General features: G+C 64.2%; 2 protein-coding genes across 2 annotated transcripts in view; one reads left to right on the top strand and one right to left on the bottom strand.

Moving 5' to 3' along the window:
• Window positions 1-447, top strand: part of TSC2 (TSC complex subunit 2) — a 33,920-nt gene extending 33,473 nt beyond the window's left edge. Inside the window, exon 42 of the mRNA XM_004373173.2 lies at window positions 118-447. Within this exon, the coding sequence (XP_004373230.1) occupies window positions 118-281 (164 nt within the window). The 3' untranslated portion in view covers window positions 282-447. The remainder of the gene's footprint in view (window positions 1-117) is intronic.
• Window positions 448-1,396: 949 nt separating this feature from the next.
• The window catches only part of PKD1 (polycystin 1, transient receptor potential channel interacting), a 29,601-nt gene continuing 14,719 nt past the window's right edge, over window positions 1,397-16,278 (bottom strand). Inside the window, exons 18-46 of the mRNA XM_012554585.1 lie at window positions 15,952-16,231; window positions 15,665-15,878; window positions 15,435-15,594; window positions 14,965-15,117; window positions 14,251-14,395; window positions 13,472-14,104; window positions 13,136-13,292; window positions 12,732-12,984; window positions 12,450-12,645; window positions 10,746-10,916; window positions 10,477-10,620; window positions 10,185-10,395; window positions 9,936-10,062; window positions 8,740-8,856; window positions 8,592-8,641; window positions 8,214-8,398; window positions 8,036-8,129; window positions 5,593-5,711; window positions 5,317-5,519; window positions 4,856-5,050; window positions 4,355-4,494; window positions 3,919-4,031; window positions 3,558-3,702; window positions 3,349-3,474; window positions 2,919-3,093; window positions 2,520-2,810; window positions 2,315-2,449; window positions 1,937-2,242; window positions 1,397-1,843 (exon numbers count right to left, since the gene is read on the bottom strand). Coding sequence (XP_012410039.1) covers window positions 1,397-1,843; window positions 1,937-2,242; window positions 2,315-2,449; window positions 2,520-2,810; window positions 2,919-3,093; window positions 3,349-3,474; window positions 3,558-3,702; window positions 3,919-4,031; window positions 4,355-4,494; window positions 4,856-5,050; window positions 5,317-5,519; window positions 5,593-5,711; window positions 8,036-8,129; window positions 8,214-8,398; window positions 8,592-8,641; window positions 8,740-8,856; window positions 9,936-10,062; window positions 10,185-10,395; window positions 10,477-10,620; window positions 10,746-10,916; window positions 12,450-12,645; window positions 12,732-12,984; window positions 13,136-13,292; window positions 13,472-14,104; window positions 14,251-14,395; window positions 14,965-15,117; window positions 15,435-15,594; window positions 15,665-15,878; window positions 15,952-16,231 — 5,685 coding nt within the window. The remainder of the gene's footprint in view (window positions 1,844-1,936; window positions 2,243-2,314; window positions 2,450-2,519; window positions 2,811-2,918; window positions 3,094-3,348; window positions 3,475-3,557; window positions 3,703-3,918; window positions 4,032-4,354; window positions 4,495-4,855; window positions 5,051-5,316; window positions 5,520-5,592; window positions 5,712-8,035; window positions 8,130-8,213; window positions 8,399-8,591; window positions 8,642-8,739; window positions 8,857-9,935; window positions 10,063-10,184; window positions 10,396-10,476; window positions 10,621-10,745; window positions 10,917-12,449; window positions 12,646-12,731; window positions 12,985-13,135; window positions 13,293-13,471; window positions 14,105-14,250; window positions 14,396-14,964; window positions 15,118-15,434; window positions 15,595-15,664; window positions 15,879-15,951; window positions 16,232-16,278) is intronic.

Raw genomic sequence — 16,278 nt, forward strand, 5'->3', positions numbered from 1 at the left:
GGGCCCACGAGCCTGGGCCTGCTGGTTTCCTGGGGCGGGTGGTGCCCGGTCGGTGCGTCAGCAGTGTCTTAGGCCACGGGGACCTGTGCTGTCTGGGCTCCTGTCGACCCCTGTGCCTCCAGATCCGGGAGGAAGCCCATTACCTGAACCCCAGCCTGCCCCTGGTGCACGTGCACCCTCCGGCGCACGGCAAGGCCCCAGCCGAGCCCACACCCGCCTATGAGACCGGCCAGAGGAAGCGCCTCATCTCCTCAGTGGATGACTTCACGGAATTTGTGTGATACTGGGGCGGACGCCTGGTCCTGTCAGGGCTGATGAGACACCTTACGGGCCACCCTGGGTGCCTTATGGCCACTTGAGTCTCCCGCCCCCACATGGCCCAGATGCTTATCGTGTGTGAATGAAATAAAGGAGCCATGCAGCCCGCTGTGCCCACCTGCCCTGTACTCAGACAGACGGACACACAGGTAGCAGTCAGCCAAATCATTTATTTGACTTTGTCTGTTTTGTGGGGGGATGGGGGTCAAGGCTGTAGCTGCGGCCGTGCCCACAGAGGTGGCACGAGGTTCTGGCACAGGCGTAGCAGCTCCGAGGAGGGGCCCCAACACGTTCTCGCGTGCACTGTCGCCTTGCTCCCCGGGAGCCGGCCCCGGGGCAGGCCTTTCCCGCTCGCGGACCCTCCCACCGCGTCCTCGTCCTGCTTCGGGACACACCAACGCCAGCAGGCCTGGGTCACGGCCTTCCTTGCATCCTCGTGCCAGTGGGGACAAAGTCGCCGTGATGGAGCAGCTGTCCCCCTCCGGCCAACATCCCAGCACCTGCCCAGGGCCCGACTCGGATCCTAGAAGCAGCGTCACGTCCCCGGCGCCCGCCTACACCTGCCGAGGCCAGCCCTGCGTGGGCAGGTACCGAGGGGGAGATGGCGCTGCGGTCGGCTCCCGCTGCAACACGGGCAACCGCGGGCCTCAGCCCGAGTGAAATAGCCACGTACAAAAATACACAGCCACCCCATATAAATTACCGCCGGCAAACGGAGGTTGGCGAGCGCGCAGCGGGGCAGGAGGGCAATAACTTAGGGGAGGAGAAGGGGGTGCAGGGGAGCCATCGCCGGGCCGGGCACAGCCCGCTGCACCTGTACCTGAGGACTGGGAGTAAGTCGGCGCCCAGAGGCTGGGCGCTTACTTGGTCCAATACTGCTGTGTCCTCCCGCAGTGTGGGGAGGGGACCCTGGTCCTGGCTGCCTGTGCAGCCGCGTTAAAGTGCTGACGCCCACAGACAAGCTCTAGCTTCTCTCTGTGGGACCTGCATGCAGCGGCTTCTGCCTGGCCCGGAGCCTTGAAGGCAGCAGAAGGTAATACTGAGCGGTGTCCTCCAGGGCCTGGGCAGGCAGGCCCTGCTAAGTGCTGCTGGGGCGCACCTTGTTCTTGGCCCACAGGGACACTTTGCTGGGGCCTGTGGCCAGGCCAATGCCTCGGCTGGCCCGGGCCAGGCGGCCGGGCAGAGCTGGCCGGGGGCCAGGAGGAGGTGAAGCGGGGGGCCTGTTGCCCCTGCGGCCGCGTAGGCCCTGCAGCCGCCGCTCCAGCTGGTACACGTCCTCGGTGGCCTGGTTGAGTCGGTCAAACTGGGCCAGAAGGGCCTCGAAGACGGCATGCAGGCGGGAGGGCTCGGGCTCCCCCCGCAGCCCCGGCCGGACCAGGCCCACGTCCAGCTGGCTGGAGGAGGTGGAGGGGCGCGAGGCATCTGAGCCAGCGCTGGGCGGGGGCGCATCAGGGGATGACTTGGAGTCCCTGGACGAGCGTGAGGGCAGTGGCTCCATGCCCTCGAAGCGGACTTTGTGGCGGAACTGGGGGCGGCACAGGGGCTCGGTCAGTCCGGCTGCACCCTGGGCTCGCCGGGGCCCAGGGCGCGTCCCTCTCCCCCCCTGGGCCGTACCCACCTCCTTGACCTTACTAAAGCCCATCCAGAGGCGCAGCCGGCGCACGAACAGCTCCACCATCTCGTAGTCTTGCGGCTCCCAGGCCGGCCGGTAGAGCTCACCGTGCAGGGCGTGGTAGTGCCAGCGTAGAAGGATGGCACCCAGCCGCAGGGCACCCCACAGACGCAGCGCCCAGAGCCCCGTGCACAGCAGCGGCGGCAGGCGCCAAGGCTCGGCCAGGCACAGGGCGGGGCCCCCCACCATGGGGCACAGCACCAGCGGGGCCCGGGCAGCACTGCGCAGTGTTTCTGCGCCGGAGGAGACCAGCTGCAGGGAAGGCCTGAGTGAGGGCTGGCCTGCACACCACCCGCCACCCCCTAGGCAGCACCCGGCACCCACCAGAACGGCCAGCTGGGTGTAGGCCACGGCGAGCACCACCAGGGCCACGACTGCACCCACGAGCTCTGGCAGGGCCCGGCACAGCGTCTTGCCAAAAACCGACCACTGGCGCACGAAGCGCAGCTGCTGGGCAGCCTGCGGGCGGGCAGAGGGTCAGCCTGGGGCGTGGGCAGGCACGCGCTGCCCCCATCCCCACCCAGCTCACCTTGACCAGGAGCACGAAGAGCAGCGATGCGGCCAGGCCGCGGGCCACAGTGCTCAGCTGTGCCACCTGCTCAAAGCTGATGAAGTGGCGCAGGCGACCACCCACGAAGCGGGCCCACTGGCGGTCAGCAGCACCCAGCTGGGCCAGGCGCACGAGCGCCGCGGCGGCCGCCAGCACAGCCAGCAGCCCTCGCACCCAGGCCCCAGGCCTCACCACGCGCCTGCGCCCCTCTCTCCTCCACGCCCGGGCCTCGGCCGCCAAGAAGTGCAGTGCGAACAGTAGAAGGCTCACCTGCAGGCGGACAGATGGGGCTCAGTATGGCCACGGAGGGACGGGTGGTGGTGGGGGGGGGCGGTTCTTTCCTGAGGGGCAGAGCCTCCAGGACAGGGCGAGGCTCACCGAGGTGAGCAGCTGCAGAGACAGGCCTGTGCTAAGGCGCTGCAGGGTGAAGGGACGGACGCTGAGGGAGGCCACTGCCTGGCCGGCCCCAGGGAACTCGAGGCGCAGTGTGACGGCGGCGTGCAGCCCCACGGCCGGGCTGTAGCGCATGAGCTCCACAAACACGGCGCGGCTCCTGCGGGAGGGAGTGAGGGGAGGAGATTCACCAGGGAGGAGACCCTGGATGGAGGCTACATTCCGATGAGTGGGTGAACTCGGGGAGCAGAGGTCGGGGGAGGGTGCCTGGTGGTGGGCGGGGAGCTAATTCTGGAGATGAAGAGGAGAGAGGAGGGTGCTGGGTTGACTTGAGTCTGCAGGGGTGGGAACGGGAGCCATGGTCTGAGGCGTGTGTGGGCGGAGAGACCTGTGGGAGTGCTGGGGGCAGCCCCACCTGTTGTCCACCCAGCCGTGCCGCTGCAGGAAGTCCAGTTGTGCACGGCTCTCCTCCAGGTTCAGCCCCAGCTCCTGCATGTAGCCCCCGCTGTCGTACACGGCGCAGGCACCCCAGTGCCAGACTCTGCAGGGGGTCAGTGTTGGAGACATGCTGCTGGGGCACCCTCCTCCCCTCTCCAGGGGGTGGGGCGTCACTGTGCTGCTCACCCTAACAGGTCGGGTGCCGAGTAGGCCCACGTCCCGGAGCTGTTGCGGGCAGCGTGCTCCCAGCCAACACCGTAGTCACTGGTGCTGAAGTCCCCTGTGGCTGAGCAGGGGCGGGTGCCTGAGCCTGGGGGCTCTGGGCAGGGAGCTGAAACGAGAAGGTCATGCGGGCAGGGTTCTCCAGAGCCTGAGCTGTGCCCCGCTCACTCTCAAGCTCCCATAACCCATCTAGCAACCAATCAGGTGACGTCATTATCTCTACCTTGCAGGCAAGAAAACCGCGGCAGAGAGCGGGCCAGGGTCACGGGCTGGGGCAGAACTGACTTACAGCCCAGGAGAGGCGCCGGGCGCACCCCCTGCTCACCTTCCTGCAGCCGCACCTGCCGCAGCCGCGGGGGCCCCAGCTCGGGGCTGGACTGGTTCCCATGGATGTAGGGGAGGAGCACGTGGGACATCCATGGCCAGAACTCGTCCGAACTGCCAGGACAAGACCGTCACCGCTCTTACCTGCAGCTCCCAGGCCCAACCAGGGCTCGGAGGCCCCATGCACAAGGAAGGTGGGTGCCACTGCTGGAGGGGATGAGGTGCGCCGGGCTCCTCCCTCGACCCCGACAATTGGGCCGGCTTGGTCTCTGGTGGGGCTGCATCCCAGGCCTCCACCACTCACTGCCAGCAGCCCCCACCCCGTCCTGACAACCAGTGATGTCCCCAGACACTGCCCAGTGTCCCCTGGGGCAGAGCTGCTGGGCTGAGAGCCCAGGGCCACACAGAGGCAGGCCACGGTGGGCAGGGCCTTGTACCGGGTGATGGCCAGGAAGGCTTGGCTGTCCAGCTCCTGCTTGATGGCGCTCTGCAGGCGGTAGGCATGGCCGTGGCACGAGGCGTCCCCGTAGTTGGCCAGCAGCGTCACCAGCAGGAAAAGCATGTACACCAGGAGGTTCTGGGGAAGCAGGGGCCTGTCCTCAGCCCACAGGGACCTGCGGTGCCCCCAGACCCACCCAGCTGTCCCACCGTCACAGGCCAGGTCTTCCTGGGATGGCCGGCAACAGACTGCCCGTGGCCAGGGCTCTGAGATGAAGGAGGGCAACACAGACACTCAGTTTCTCTGCCTGGAGGCACACGGGTACAGGCATTGTGATGAGGGGACCTGGACCAGGACTAGGACCTCGGACACCCACCGAAGGGCCCTCTGTGGTCAGAAAAGGGGCATGCAGGGTTTCCGGAAAGGGGACCGACAGGCAGCTGTGGGCGTGGGTGGGCGGGCACCGGCAGGGAGGCCGGGCAGCAGCGGCCGGGCTCACCTGCAGCACCCGGTGCAGCCTCTTGACCTTGCGGGCCTCCTCCTTGGCCAGGAAGAGTGCAAAGCCGTGCGGGGGCCGAACGCGGGGCACACGCTCGCTCACGGGCGTCACGGCTGGGCTCTCCACCAGCGTGTCGTCCTCGTCGGGGTGCAGCCGCTTGGCCACCAGCGAGAAGTACAGGGCCTCCAGCAGGACCTGGGGGGGCGGCATCAGGGGGGGCCGGCGCAGGGGGGCATCGGAAGGTCGGCGCGGGGGGACCTCGGGGGACTGGCGCAGGGGGGCGTCGGAGGGTCAGTGTGGGGGGGACCTTGGGAGGCTGGCGCGGGGGGGACCTTGGGAGGTCGGTGTGGGGGGACCTCTGGCGGGGCCGGTGTGGGGGGCATCCGAGGGCCGGCACTGGGGGGCATCAGAGGGCCAGTGCAGGGGGGTGTTGGAGGGGCTGAGGCCCCCAGCCCACTCACCTTGAGTGGTTCCCAGCCCAGGAACGAAGCAAGGAGGCTGGAGCTGCTGGACAGCAGCCACATGACGCTGACGCTGGGGGGGAAGCCAGCACCAACCCAGCCCGAGAGGCCCACAGACAGCGCCACCAGGAGCAGGCTAAGCCCGTGGGCCAGGCGGGCGCACCAAGCCGGCAGCAGGCGCTTCCGCGGACCCTCCACCAGGCCTGGAAGGGAGACAGCCTATGACCGGCGGCCAGAGGCAAGGGGTGTGCAGGCGCGTCTGACCCAAGGGCCTACCTGTGCAGCAGAGCTTGGCCGAGGAGGGCTCATCCCACCCCAGGCCCGGGGCAGGTGGTCCTTTATCCTCGCGTCTGTGCAGCATCGGTGCCTCGGTCCTCTCTCCAGGAGCACTGGACCTGCGCACGGGGGGGCTGTGACTACTCTGCCCTCAGTGGGGTGAGCGTCACCACCGCCTACTCCTTCCTGGGACCCAGGGAGGGCAGGCTCCACCTCAGACCAGGGTGGGTGTGGGGCTGGAAATGCAGGGCACGTGGCCACCCGGTGGCTTGGGGAAAGCCGTGTTCGCTTCTGCTACTCTCCCCGCTCACTTCCTGCTGGTGCTGGCCGCCACATCCTGCATCTGCGACCCGTTCATACCCTTCTCCTGCCTGGCCACCCCTTGGGTCCTTGTCCCAGGAGATGGGCAGCCACTGCCTCTCACTGCCCAGCCACTGTGCCCTGCTGCCCCCCCAGCAGCCAAGGCACTGTCCACACAGTGTCTAGAACCTTCCATGCCTCAGCCCCCGCCCCGCCCCCACATACACACATTCTACACAAGTGCATCGTGCTCCGTGCAATTCCGTAGACTGAGATCAAAGTAACTTTTGTACGTCTCTCAAACTCCAACAGTACAGGGTTCCGGGGGACCCAGAGAGCTGCTCAGAAGGTGTCGTCACGGGTCCAAGGCATCTTTGCAACCCTTTGTGCCACCCTGACCGTCCCAATTCCAGAGCTGCTACGCTACAGAGGAGGAGAAGCTGCAGGAGCGAGAGGAAACGAGAGTGAGAAAGGAGGAAAGGAAGCGACAACAGCACAGGAAGGGGAAGAGGAAAGAGAGGGCCATGCCACGCCACGGAGGAAGCGCTTGCGGGGCATCCCTGCTGGCACCTGGAGAGAGCAGCCCGAGCCCATCCGCGTGCCCATCTGGGCTGAGTGTCTCCTAGACGGTAAGAGGCTCTACGCTGAGACGGGAGCAGAGAAAGCACCAGATGTATGTGAGGGACACACGTTTCTCTCTTGAAACGGACTTTTCTACTATAAAAATACGAGAAATTATTTATGGGGGCAGCATGGTTCAACTGTAGACTTCTCGCCTTCCACGCAGGAAACCCAGGTTCAGTTCCCAGACAGGACACCTCATGTGCAGCCACCACCCGTCTGTCAGTGGAGGCCTGTGTGTTGCTAGGATGCTGAACAGGTTTCAGCAGAGCTTCTAGAGTCAGACAGACTAGAAAGAGAGGCCTGGTGACCTACTTCTAAAAACCAGCCCATGAAAACCCTACGGATCACAACGGTCTGGTCTGCAACCCATCCTGGGACGGCACCACATTTTGTTCCATTGTGCGTGGAGTTACCATGAGCTGGGGGCCAACTTGATGGCAGCTAACAACACCACAGTTGCCAAGAGGACGCTGCAGAAATGATGGCGTGTGACTAATGAGGCTGGGTCATAAAAGGCCATGCGGCCTCTGCCTTGCTCTCTTGGGTCACTCAGTCTGGGGGATGCCAGGTGCCACATTGCGAGGACACTCAAGCAGCGCTGTGGAGAGGCCACGTGGGGAGGAACAGAGGCCTCCCGGCACCTGATTGTTGAGTTTGGGGGTGCTCTCTGGTTTGCAGCAATAGATAACCAGAGTCCTGGTAAGCAGCAACGCGACCTGTCTCACAGCAGGGAACAGGCTCTCTCGTGTTGGCAGAGAATGTAGAGGAGTGGAGCCGAGACCCCAAGGGCCCCGAAATAGTCCAGGCCAGGGATGACTTGTGGTTGGAAAGTGCAGAGGTGCAGGCAGACAGAAGCAGCATTGTGGATCGTTCTGGAAGGAGTGGACAGATCTGTGGGGAGCTTGCATGAGAAATAATACGAAAAGAGGAGTCAAGAAGGAACCCAGATACCCTCATCCGCTGCTAATGGGAATATAAATTCACGAGGGACAGTCACGGTGGAAAAACAGTTTGGTGGTTCCTCAAAAAGTTGAACAAAGAACCATCCCAGGACCCAGCAATCCCAACGCTAGGAACGTACCCAGAAGAAGCGAAGGTGGAAATGCAGACAGAGACCTGCACACCAGTATTCACCACAACACCTTCCACAAGAGCCAAAAGGTGGGAACAACTAAGATGTCCATCGACAGGTGATGGATACACAGAACGTGGTCTATGCAGGGACACAGCGGGATGCTACCCAGCCACGAAGAGAAACGGTGTCCTGAAGCGTGCCACAGCACGGGTGGACCTTGTGAGGCCTCAGCCTCGCACACCCTGCGCACTCACTACTCTCTGAAGGGCAGAGGCCGGTGTTGTCCTTTCCCCAGATGAGGGGCCAGAGGCTCAGCAAGGCTGTGACCTGGCCCCAGCCAGCACACAGGACAGAGTTGGGAGAGCCAGGCCAAAGCAGGGTTCGCCGTGCATGGCGACACCAGGAGCCCCACCTCCCTGTCCCCCACCAGGGCCAGGCACTCACAGGCTGGCGAGCAGGTCCGTGTCCACCTGGGTGTCCTGGGTGGGCGCCAGGCTGCTGGCTCCTTCTGCCAGGATCTGGCGGATCAGGTCTTCATCTGGAGGGAGCAGTTGGTGGGGGGTCGGCCTCAGTGGGGAGCCCGTCAGTGCAGCCACCACCCCACCTCCCCTACCCTGCTCACCTGAAGCCGAGAAGTATTTGGCGGGTGAGGAGGGGCTGACCAGGGAGAGCCCGTCCTCCTCCAGGCCCAGCATGCGGCCTGGCAGGCCCCGAGCCAGCCGTTGCAGGGTGCTGCCCATGATGGCTGGGTCGCTGAGTAGGTCTGGCCAGCTGAGCGAGCCCTCACTGGATGGCCAGCACACCAGGCTGGAAAGGGACAAAGGTCAGCGAGGGGGCCTGGGGCACAGGCCTGCATGCGCACAGACCCGAGTCCCATCATGGACAGACGTGTGTCCTGGGACCGTGTGACGAGACCCAAGACCCGGCCACCACTAGGAGGGTCCACGCAGCCCGGACCCCACAGCCCACAGCAAAGTGCACATATTCCCTAGGGCCCCACCTTTTAGAATCATCCAGAAATAAGTCATTTCTCATTTGTTCAGCAAAGACCTGTTCAGAAATACAAAGAGGGCCTCAGACTCTGGGCTGTCCAGAGGCAGCAGGACCCACCCAGCCCAGGGTTCCCTGGGCCCCAGTCAAGCCGTCACCTCAGCACGGAGCCCTGAGAAGGTGAGGAAGGAGCTGTCCAGCACAGACGAGTCCAGGTAGCTGTCGATGTCCAACACCTGTTGCCCAGTGGGGGTGGGGCTCGGGCCCCCGGCCACCTGCAGGTAGATGAGGTGGCTCTGGGAGGCCTGCGAAGCAACTGAGCAGACAGGGTCTAAACCAGCACTGTCCATGAGAATGTTCTGGAATGATGGGCATGCTCTTTATTTGCGCTGCCCAATACAGTAGCCACTAGCTACATGTGGATATTGAACACCCAAATGTGGTTTTGCCATTGCTGTTGAGTTGATTCCAACTCATAGCAACCCTGTAGGACAGAGTAGAACTGCCTCATAGAGTTTCCAAGGAGCGGCTGGTGGATTTCAACTGCCGACCTTTTGGTTAGCAGCCGAGCTCTTAACCACTGCGCCACCAGGGCTCCTGGGCAACCTAGGAACGTACTTGTTCATTCTACTTAACACGATCAGCCACGCATGGCCAATGTGTGCTGTGATGCCTGCCTGGCGTAAAGCCACTTGGTCGTGGTGTACGACCCTTCCTGTACGTTGCTGGATTTGGTTTACTAGTTTTCTGTTGAGGGTTGTGTGTCTGTATTCAGGAGGGAAATGGGTCTGTGGTTTCCCTTCCTTGCGATGTCTCTGTCTGGTTTTGGTTATCAGGCAATGCTGGCCCCAGACAGCGAGTGGGGAAATGTTCCCTCCTCTTCTGTTTTTGGGTAAAGTTTGTGAAGGATTGGTATTAACTTTTCTTCAAATGCTTGGCAGAATTCAGTTGTGAAGCCCCCTAGCCTAGGTGTGCCTGCGGGGAGCTGCATTTCTGGGGCACTTCTTTTCTGGTTACAGCGCCGCTCAGATGACCTACTGCTCCTGAGTCAGTTCTAACAGTTCGTGTCTTTCAAGAAACTTGTCCGTTTCTGTTTAGGTCTCTAACTTGTTGGCATACAGTTGCTCACAGCAGTCCCCGACACTCCTTTTTGTTTCTGTAAGGTTAGTATTGATGCCGCCTTCATTCCTAATTGTAGAAATTTGTGTCTTTCCCTTTTTTCTCTTGTCTGTCTAGCTAAAGCTTTATCACTTTTGTTGATCTTGTCTGTGGTTCCCTGACTCGGTTTGGTTCTGTCCTAGAAGATGGCACAGCCCCGACACCACTTCATCCACGGCCCACGGCCCCGGCCCACCTGGCTCCGGGACATCCGGAAGAGAAACAGGATGCCCAGGTAGACGGGGTAGACGACCACGCTGGACACCAGCCCGACAGCGAGCGTGTCGACGCTCAGCGGGATCACACTGGACACGAGTTGTGCGCTGGGGGAGGTGGTGGGGGAGGGGAGAGAGTGGGCACCGTGTGAGGCTGGGGGGTGGGAGGGAGCTGGGGGGGCGGGAGGGAGGTGGGCAGGGGAGGTCTTGCTGACCTCGGAGGCACCCACCTGTGGGCAGCATCTCCCACGACCCCGTACCACACTGCATTGGCACCCAGGAAGAGGCAGAGCAGGAGGACGCAGCAGGTGGCCCGCTGGACGCGAGTGAAGCGGCTGCGTGGCGGCCGGTCCCACAGCGAGAGCCAGATGTGCTTGTCGAAGAAGCCACGCTGCAGCTCGGCCACCAGAAGGCGCCGGAACCGCCGCAGGGCCGCGTCGCCTGGAAGTGGGAGGGGCTGCAGGAGGCCGTACAGGGCGCCCACCCTCACCCAGCCCGGGCAGGCGGGAGGGGGAGCCCTACTTGCCGCCAGCACCTCCTTCTCCACCAGGCCCCCATTGGCCTCCGTCTCCACCGACAGCCAGTCATTGACCAGGAAGAAGGTGCTGCGGGCGCTCTGCAAGTCCCGGACAATGATGTGCTGTAGGAACCAGGCGGGGCTGAGCCCTGCGGGGACAGGCAGGGGTAGTCAGGGCCGGGGCTGAGCCCTGCGGGGACAGGCAGGGGTAGTCAGGGCCGGGGCTGAGCCCTGCGGGGGTGGGGCGCAGGGCCGGGTGGTGTGGCGCCCCGACCTTTGTTGTCATGCCACACGCGGATCTTCCACAGGCTGCCCAGGCTGTGGGGCGTGGCAATCTGGAAGATGTCCAAGCTGTTGCGGTGGAAGGCCCCATCCCCGTCCAGGTGCCGGTGGCCGCTGCGGCTGTCCACCCCATACAGCATGATGCCCACGTGTGCTGTGGTGCCTGGATGGTGGGTGGAAGGGGACAGGGCTCTGGGTTTGCTGCCCCAACATGGGGGACCGCAGGCAGATCGCTTCATCTGTCAACCTTCAGTCAGTCAACAAGCACAGGCAGCCCTTGCTCTTGCAGCTCTGACACGCATGCTGGTTACACAAATGCCAGCCCCACAGCACGGCGCAAATCCCAGCACCACAGTTTGCTAACTGTGAGGAACTGCACAAAGTACAAACTTGGCCATCCACTCTCCAGTCCACCAATGGCGATGCAAGTAACAAATGCATGTCATAGTCAGTGGCCAATCACCTCGCTCCTTTCAGTCTGTTGTGACTGGTCACTGTGCACTCTCCCCCGCTCACGCACAGACAGCAAAATGTGTCGTAGTGCAGCCTCCTCGTCTCCCCAGACAAACCCACTGGGTGTCTTAGATGGGTCACTGGGAGAGGAACTGACCAAGGGGGATGAAAGGGCAGCAAAGAAACAACAAGTGGCAATGCGGGAGAGCAACCCAGATGGAACACGAGTGGGGCTCAGAGGAGAAACCGCCGTCCAGGGGGACGCTGCTGCCGTCCAACACCCGAGACGTGCAGCCAGAGGAACCTAGCAGAGGGGGTTCATTCACACGAAGAGGAAAGCAATGTGACAGAAAGGATGAAGACGTCCCAGGGAAAATGACACCAGCAAAGAACTTCCTTCACCTTACAGAACTCTTGCAGACATTTCACTGCACAGAAAGTGCAAAGGATACAAACTTAGAAAAGAACGTGGCGGTTCGCTGGGGCCCAGAAGAGAGCCTGCTCCTTGTTGGGAGTCACGTGAGAAGACAGTAAGCTCCGTTCAAACTTCTCTCACTACACTTTTCACGAAATGCCTCTAGTGTTCAAAGTCAGTGTACTGAGTAAATACCCGTAACTGAACTGTGTTCACCTCTCTGTACACTGGTAATCGACAGAGTCCTGAATCCTTTGAAAGCAATTTTTAAAGGTCGCGGGGCACCCCAACTTCCCTGTTGGTTAGCAAGCTCACTCTGCTTGATTTTGCCCCACAGAGTCAGTCTCTCGGCCGGCACACCTGCACACAGCGAGGCACCTGCCGTCACTGAGGCCACCAAGCTCGGCGCTGTCCGTTCTCAGGAGCAGCAACAGCATGTACGTGGTGAGGAGGTATGTTACGAGGTTGTTACAAGGACTAACACGCAAACAGCATGAGCGCTTGGCACGTTTCACGTCACATCACCATCGTTGTCATCATCGGGGGTGGCTCCCCAAATGACAACCGCCGCTCCCCTGAGCCTCGGCCCACCCCTCACCTGAGCCTCGGCCCACCGCTCCCCTGAGCCTCGGCCCACCCCTCACCTGAGCCTGGGCCCACCCCTCACCTGAGCCTCGGCCCACCGCTCACCTGAGCCTCGGCCCACCGCTCCCCTGAGCCTCGGCCCACCCCTCACCTGAGCCTTGGCCCACCACTCCCCTGAGCCTCGGCCCACCCCTCACCTGAGCCTCGGCCCACCGCTCCCCTGAGCCTCGGCCCACCGCTCACCTGAGCCTCGGCCCCAGCCGGTCTTGACTAGGATCTCGTACTTGAAGCGGCCGGCCTTCCCGCAGAACGGGATAACACGGACCCGGCGCGTGTCCAGCTGGTCTAGCTTCCGCAAGACCGCAGCCATGGCCGCGTAGGTCACCAGACACACGGCACACGTCAGCAGGACCACGTAGTTCATGCCCGCGGCCGGCTCCTGAGGGGGTTGCAGAGCGTCAGGCTGGACTCCCCCAGGCCCCCCGCCCCACGCAGGAGGCTGGGAGCACAGCGGGTGCCACTCACAGGGAAGACGAAGCTGACGCGGCTGGGGGGCACGAGGAGGCTGGCACCGAAGGCGGTGAGGTGGCGGGTGAGGCAGACGGCCTGGCTGGGCGAGGTCTCCTCCAGAGCCACGATGCCCTCCGTGCGCCACGCCATGTCCTCCTCGCTGAAGTACTGGCACAGCGACGTGTACACGGCCACAGACACCTCTAGTGCCGACCAGCGGAAGTGGCTGGTCAGGTTCAGGTGGTAACTCCCGCCCGGCTCTCCGGTCCTGGGAGAGTGGGAAGTGTCATGGCCGGATCCCACCGGGCCCACTCATGGTACCGCCCACAGCCCTCTAACAGCAGCACGCACCCACCCCGCGCCCCAGTCTCCTCCACGTCATGCCCATGGGCAGCCTCACGTCCCAGAACTCAGCTCACCCCGGGGCGATGAAGAAGGTATAGGGCCTGTGGTCCTCGCCCGCCAGTGCCTGCAGACTGATCCGCCGGCTGGCCGAGCAGTTGTGCTCATTGGGCTGGGCCGCCACGTGCAGGTACACGGCCAGGTAGGGTTCAGGCTCCTCCAATAGATAGCTCTCTGGGGGCACCCAGACGGCGGGGTTGGAAGCCCGCCCGGGAGCTGCCTGGGGGCTCCTGAGCCCTTCCCATCATGCAACCCGGGGCCCGGGCAGGGGCCGCAGGAGCCCACCTGCCTCTGCGCTGTTCCCACTCTCCTTGCCCTGCACACCCCTCCCCCGTGCCTCACCCCACACCCACCGTCGAGCACTGTGAACGTGAGCTGCAGGTGCAGCCTGGCCGCAGGGTTGCTGCTCTCCGGGGCAACCTCGGCGCTGACCGAGGCCTGTGGCGGGATGATGGCAGTGGCAGCGGCGGGCACACTGTGGCCTGGGCCGACCAGGCCGGTGTTGCTGGGCACCGTGACAGTGATGGCACGCTCGGAGGCCAGCCGCTCAATGGGGATCTGGGCGCCGGCTTGGGTCTGGAAGGCCATGGAGGCTACCTTGGTGGACACGGTATAGTTGCTGATGTAGCCGAAGGGGAAGGGGTTGGAGTCGACGAGGAGGATGAGCTGCACTACGTCGCTGCGGCCGGCCAGCACCCCACTGAAGGCGGCGGGGATGAAGAAGTGGCAGTCGGGGCCTGCAGAGTGGCCCGCGCACAGCAGACTCAGTGGGTCCGAGCGCTTGCCCTGGGCCACGATCTCCTCACCGGCCAGCGTCAGGGGCTCCTCGTTGAGCACGCGGGAACGCATGAGGATGCGCATGAGTGCCGAGGACAGGTTGTAAGCCCGGGAGGCCACCAGCAGCGCAGGCCGCGCCGCCCCCAGCACACCCGGCTCCCCCGGCGGTGGGCTCTGCACGTCCACACTGGCCAGGTGGATGAGGTCGCCTGCAGAGACCCAGCGGCAGTGAGAGCTTAAAAGGAGCCGAGGAGAAAGGTGCGGGGAAGGCCGGGGGATTATCTAGGGGGTGAGGGGACTTGGGCGGGCCTTGGGGGTCCCTGGAGGGCGCTGAGGCAGGAGCTGGAATGCACACCCGTGATGTTGAGGATGCTGTCAGCGATGGCGGTGGGTGTCTCGGTGCCCTCAGTGGTCTCGGCCTGCAGAACACGCATCATGGCCTCCAGCTTGTGCAGCGTCTTCTTCAGGCAGGGCTGGCACACCAGCTCCCTGCTGGACACCTGCCAGGAGCCGGCGCTCACACCCTACAGCCTCGCTACCCTCCCGGCCTCCCTGATGTGCCCTGCTGAGCGGCCCCCAGGGCTCCCACCACCCTCTGTTAACGGCAGGCTTCTCCGGGGCTGGGAGACGCGCCCACCAGGGTTTGTCACAGGACAAGGAGCGGGGTGGGCACCGAGGCTCTGATGGAGCCTAAACCTGGTTCCTGGGCCCTGCCCTCACCCACCCAGGCTGCCACAAGACAAGGAGCGGGCCGGGTGCCAGGGCTAAGGAGCTGATGGAGTCTCAACTTGGCCCCTGGACCCAGCTGGAGCCCTCCTCGCTCCCCTCACCCCAGGACTCGGGTCAGCCTCACTGCCTGCGCTAAACCCCAGGGACAGCGCCCCACCCCAAGACCACCCAGCTGTGGTGGGGTCAGAGGGAGGCCAGGGTGGGCCCTCTGCACTGGGGCTGCTCTCACGCTCTGGGCTGCTCACAGAGCACTGTGCCCAGTGCACCTGTGGGCCCTGGTCAGGCCCTCTCCGGCCTGCTGAGGACAGCACAGGGGCTGGGTGGGGGCCGCGGGGGCTACCGTGCACTGGGCCAGCGTGGCCGCAATCTGCTGGATGTCGTCAACCGTGTCCACTCGCAGGGACACCAGGGTCTCTGTGATGTTCCTGCGCATCTGAGCACGCAGCTGCCGCTCGTGGGTGGGCTCCGCCGCGGCTGCCGGGGTCTGTTCGTACTGCAGGATTGGGGTGAGTGGAGAGGGGCTGTCAGTGTGTGCTCGGTCACTCCGAGTCCCCTTCCCCTGCCTGGAGAACCAAGATTGTCTCTTCGAGGGCCAATCAGATGCCTCTGGTACCCTCTGCCAGTGTCACGGGGAGCACACTGACAAGGGGACCCTGCATATGCTGGCTGCCAACGGCAGGAGCCATGGCCCCAGTGACAACGCGGGGTTCCCCTGCCAGGAGCCGGGGAATAGCTCTGCAGCAGGCTCTCTTGTCGGGAGGCCCCCTGCCTGCCCCCTCTGCTCAGCAGACCCAGGCCTGCTGCACTGACCTCATTGAGCACAGTGACGAGGGCCAGCGAGTACTCGATGACGTGCTGGGGGTCGGCTTGCCGCAGCAGCCCAGGCAGCTTGCTCTCCGTTAGGCTGTGCAGCCAGGGCGTGAGGCCCACAGGGCCGCCAGGGGGCTCAGGGGGTGTGATGTCCAGGGACCTGCGTGGAGGCCGCGGTGAGCCGTCGGGGCACCATAGTCCCTTCTGCACCGCTGGCCACGTAGGCTCACCTGTTGAGGGCAACCACAGCGGCGCCGAGCTGGTCCTGCACGAGCACGGCCAGGCCCACGGCAAAGCGCGGCGGGAAGCCGGGCGGCAGCACCGCCCCGTAGGCTGGCAGGCTGCCCTTGTAGACGCAGAACTCCTCACACTGGCCTTGGCGACAGCGCCGTAGCCACAGGGCGTACAGCAGTGGGGCGTCTGCGTCCTCCACGTCACGCCAACCTGTGGGCCACAACGTCACCGGGGGGGCCCCCGCGGCACCCCCGAGCGCCCCCTGCCCGGCCACCACACTCACCCACACATTCGAAGTGCACCTTGGTGGTGAGGGCGCGCACACCGTCCAGCGGGAAGAGGCGGCAGGAGCCACCCAGCGGCGGCCGGTTGGGGGAGAGGCGGATGGAGGCACAGCCCTCCTCCTCGCCTGAGCGGCCCAGCACCGTGAGCGTGAAGACGTAGCCCTCCCCGTCGCGCAGCACCCCGCGCCGCACCACCAGCCGCATGCCCGCGCTGCCCGTCGACGTGGTGGTCTCGTCCAGCACGAGCGTCTGGTTGCTGAAGGTGCGTGCCGCCCAGCGCTTGGGGCGGGAGGGGGGAGTCAGCGTGGTGAGGGGACAGGGCAGAG

Source organism: Trichechus manatus, unplaced genomic scaffold (assembly GCF_000243295.1).
Source record: "Trichechus manatus latirostris isolate Lorelei unplaced genomic scaffold, TriManLat1.0 scaffold00024, whole genome shotgun sequence".
Taxonomy (NCBI): Eukaryota; Metazoa; Chordata; class Mammalia; order Sirenia; family Trichechidae; genus Trichechus; species Trichechus manatus.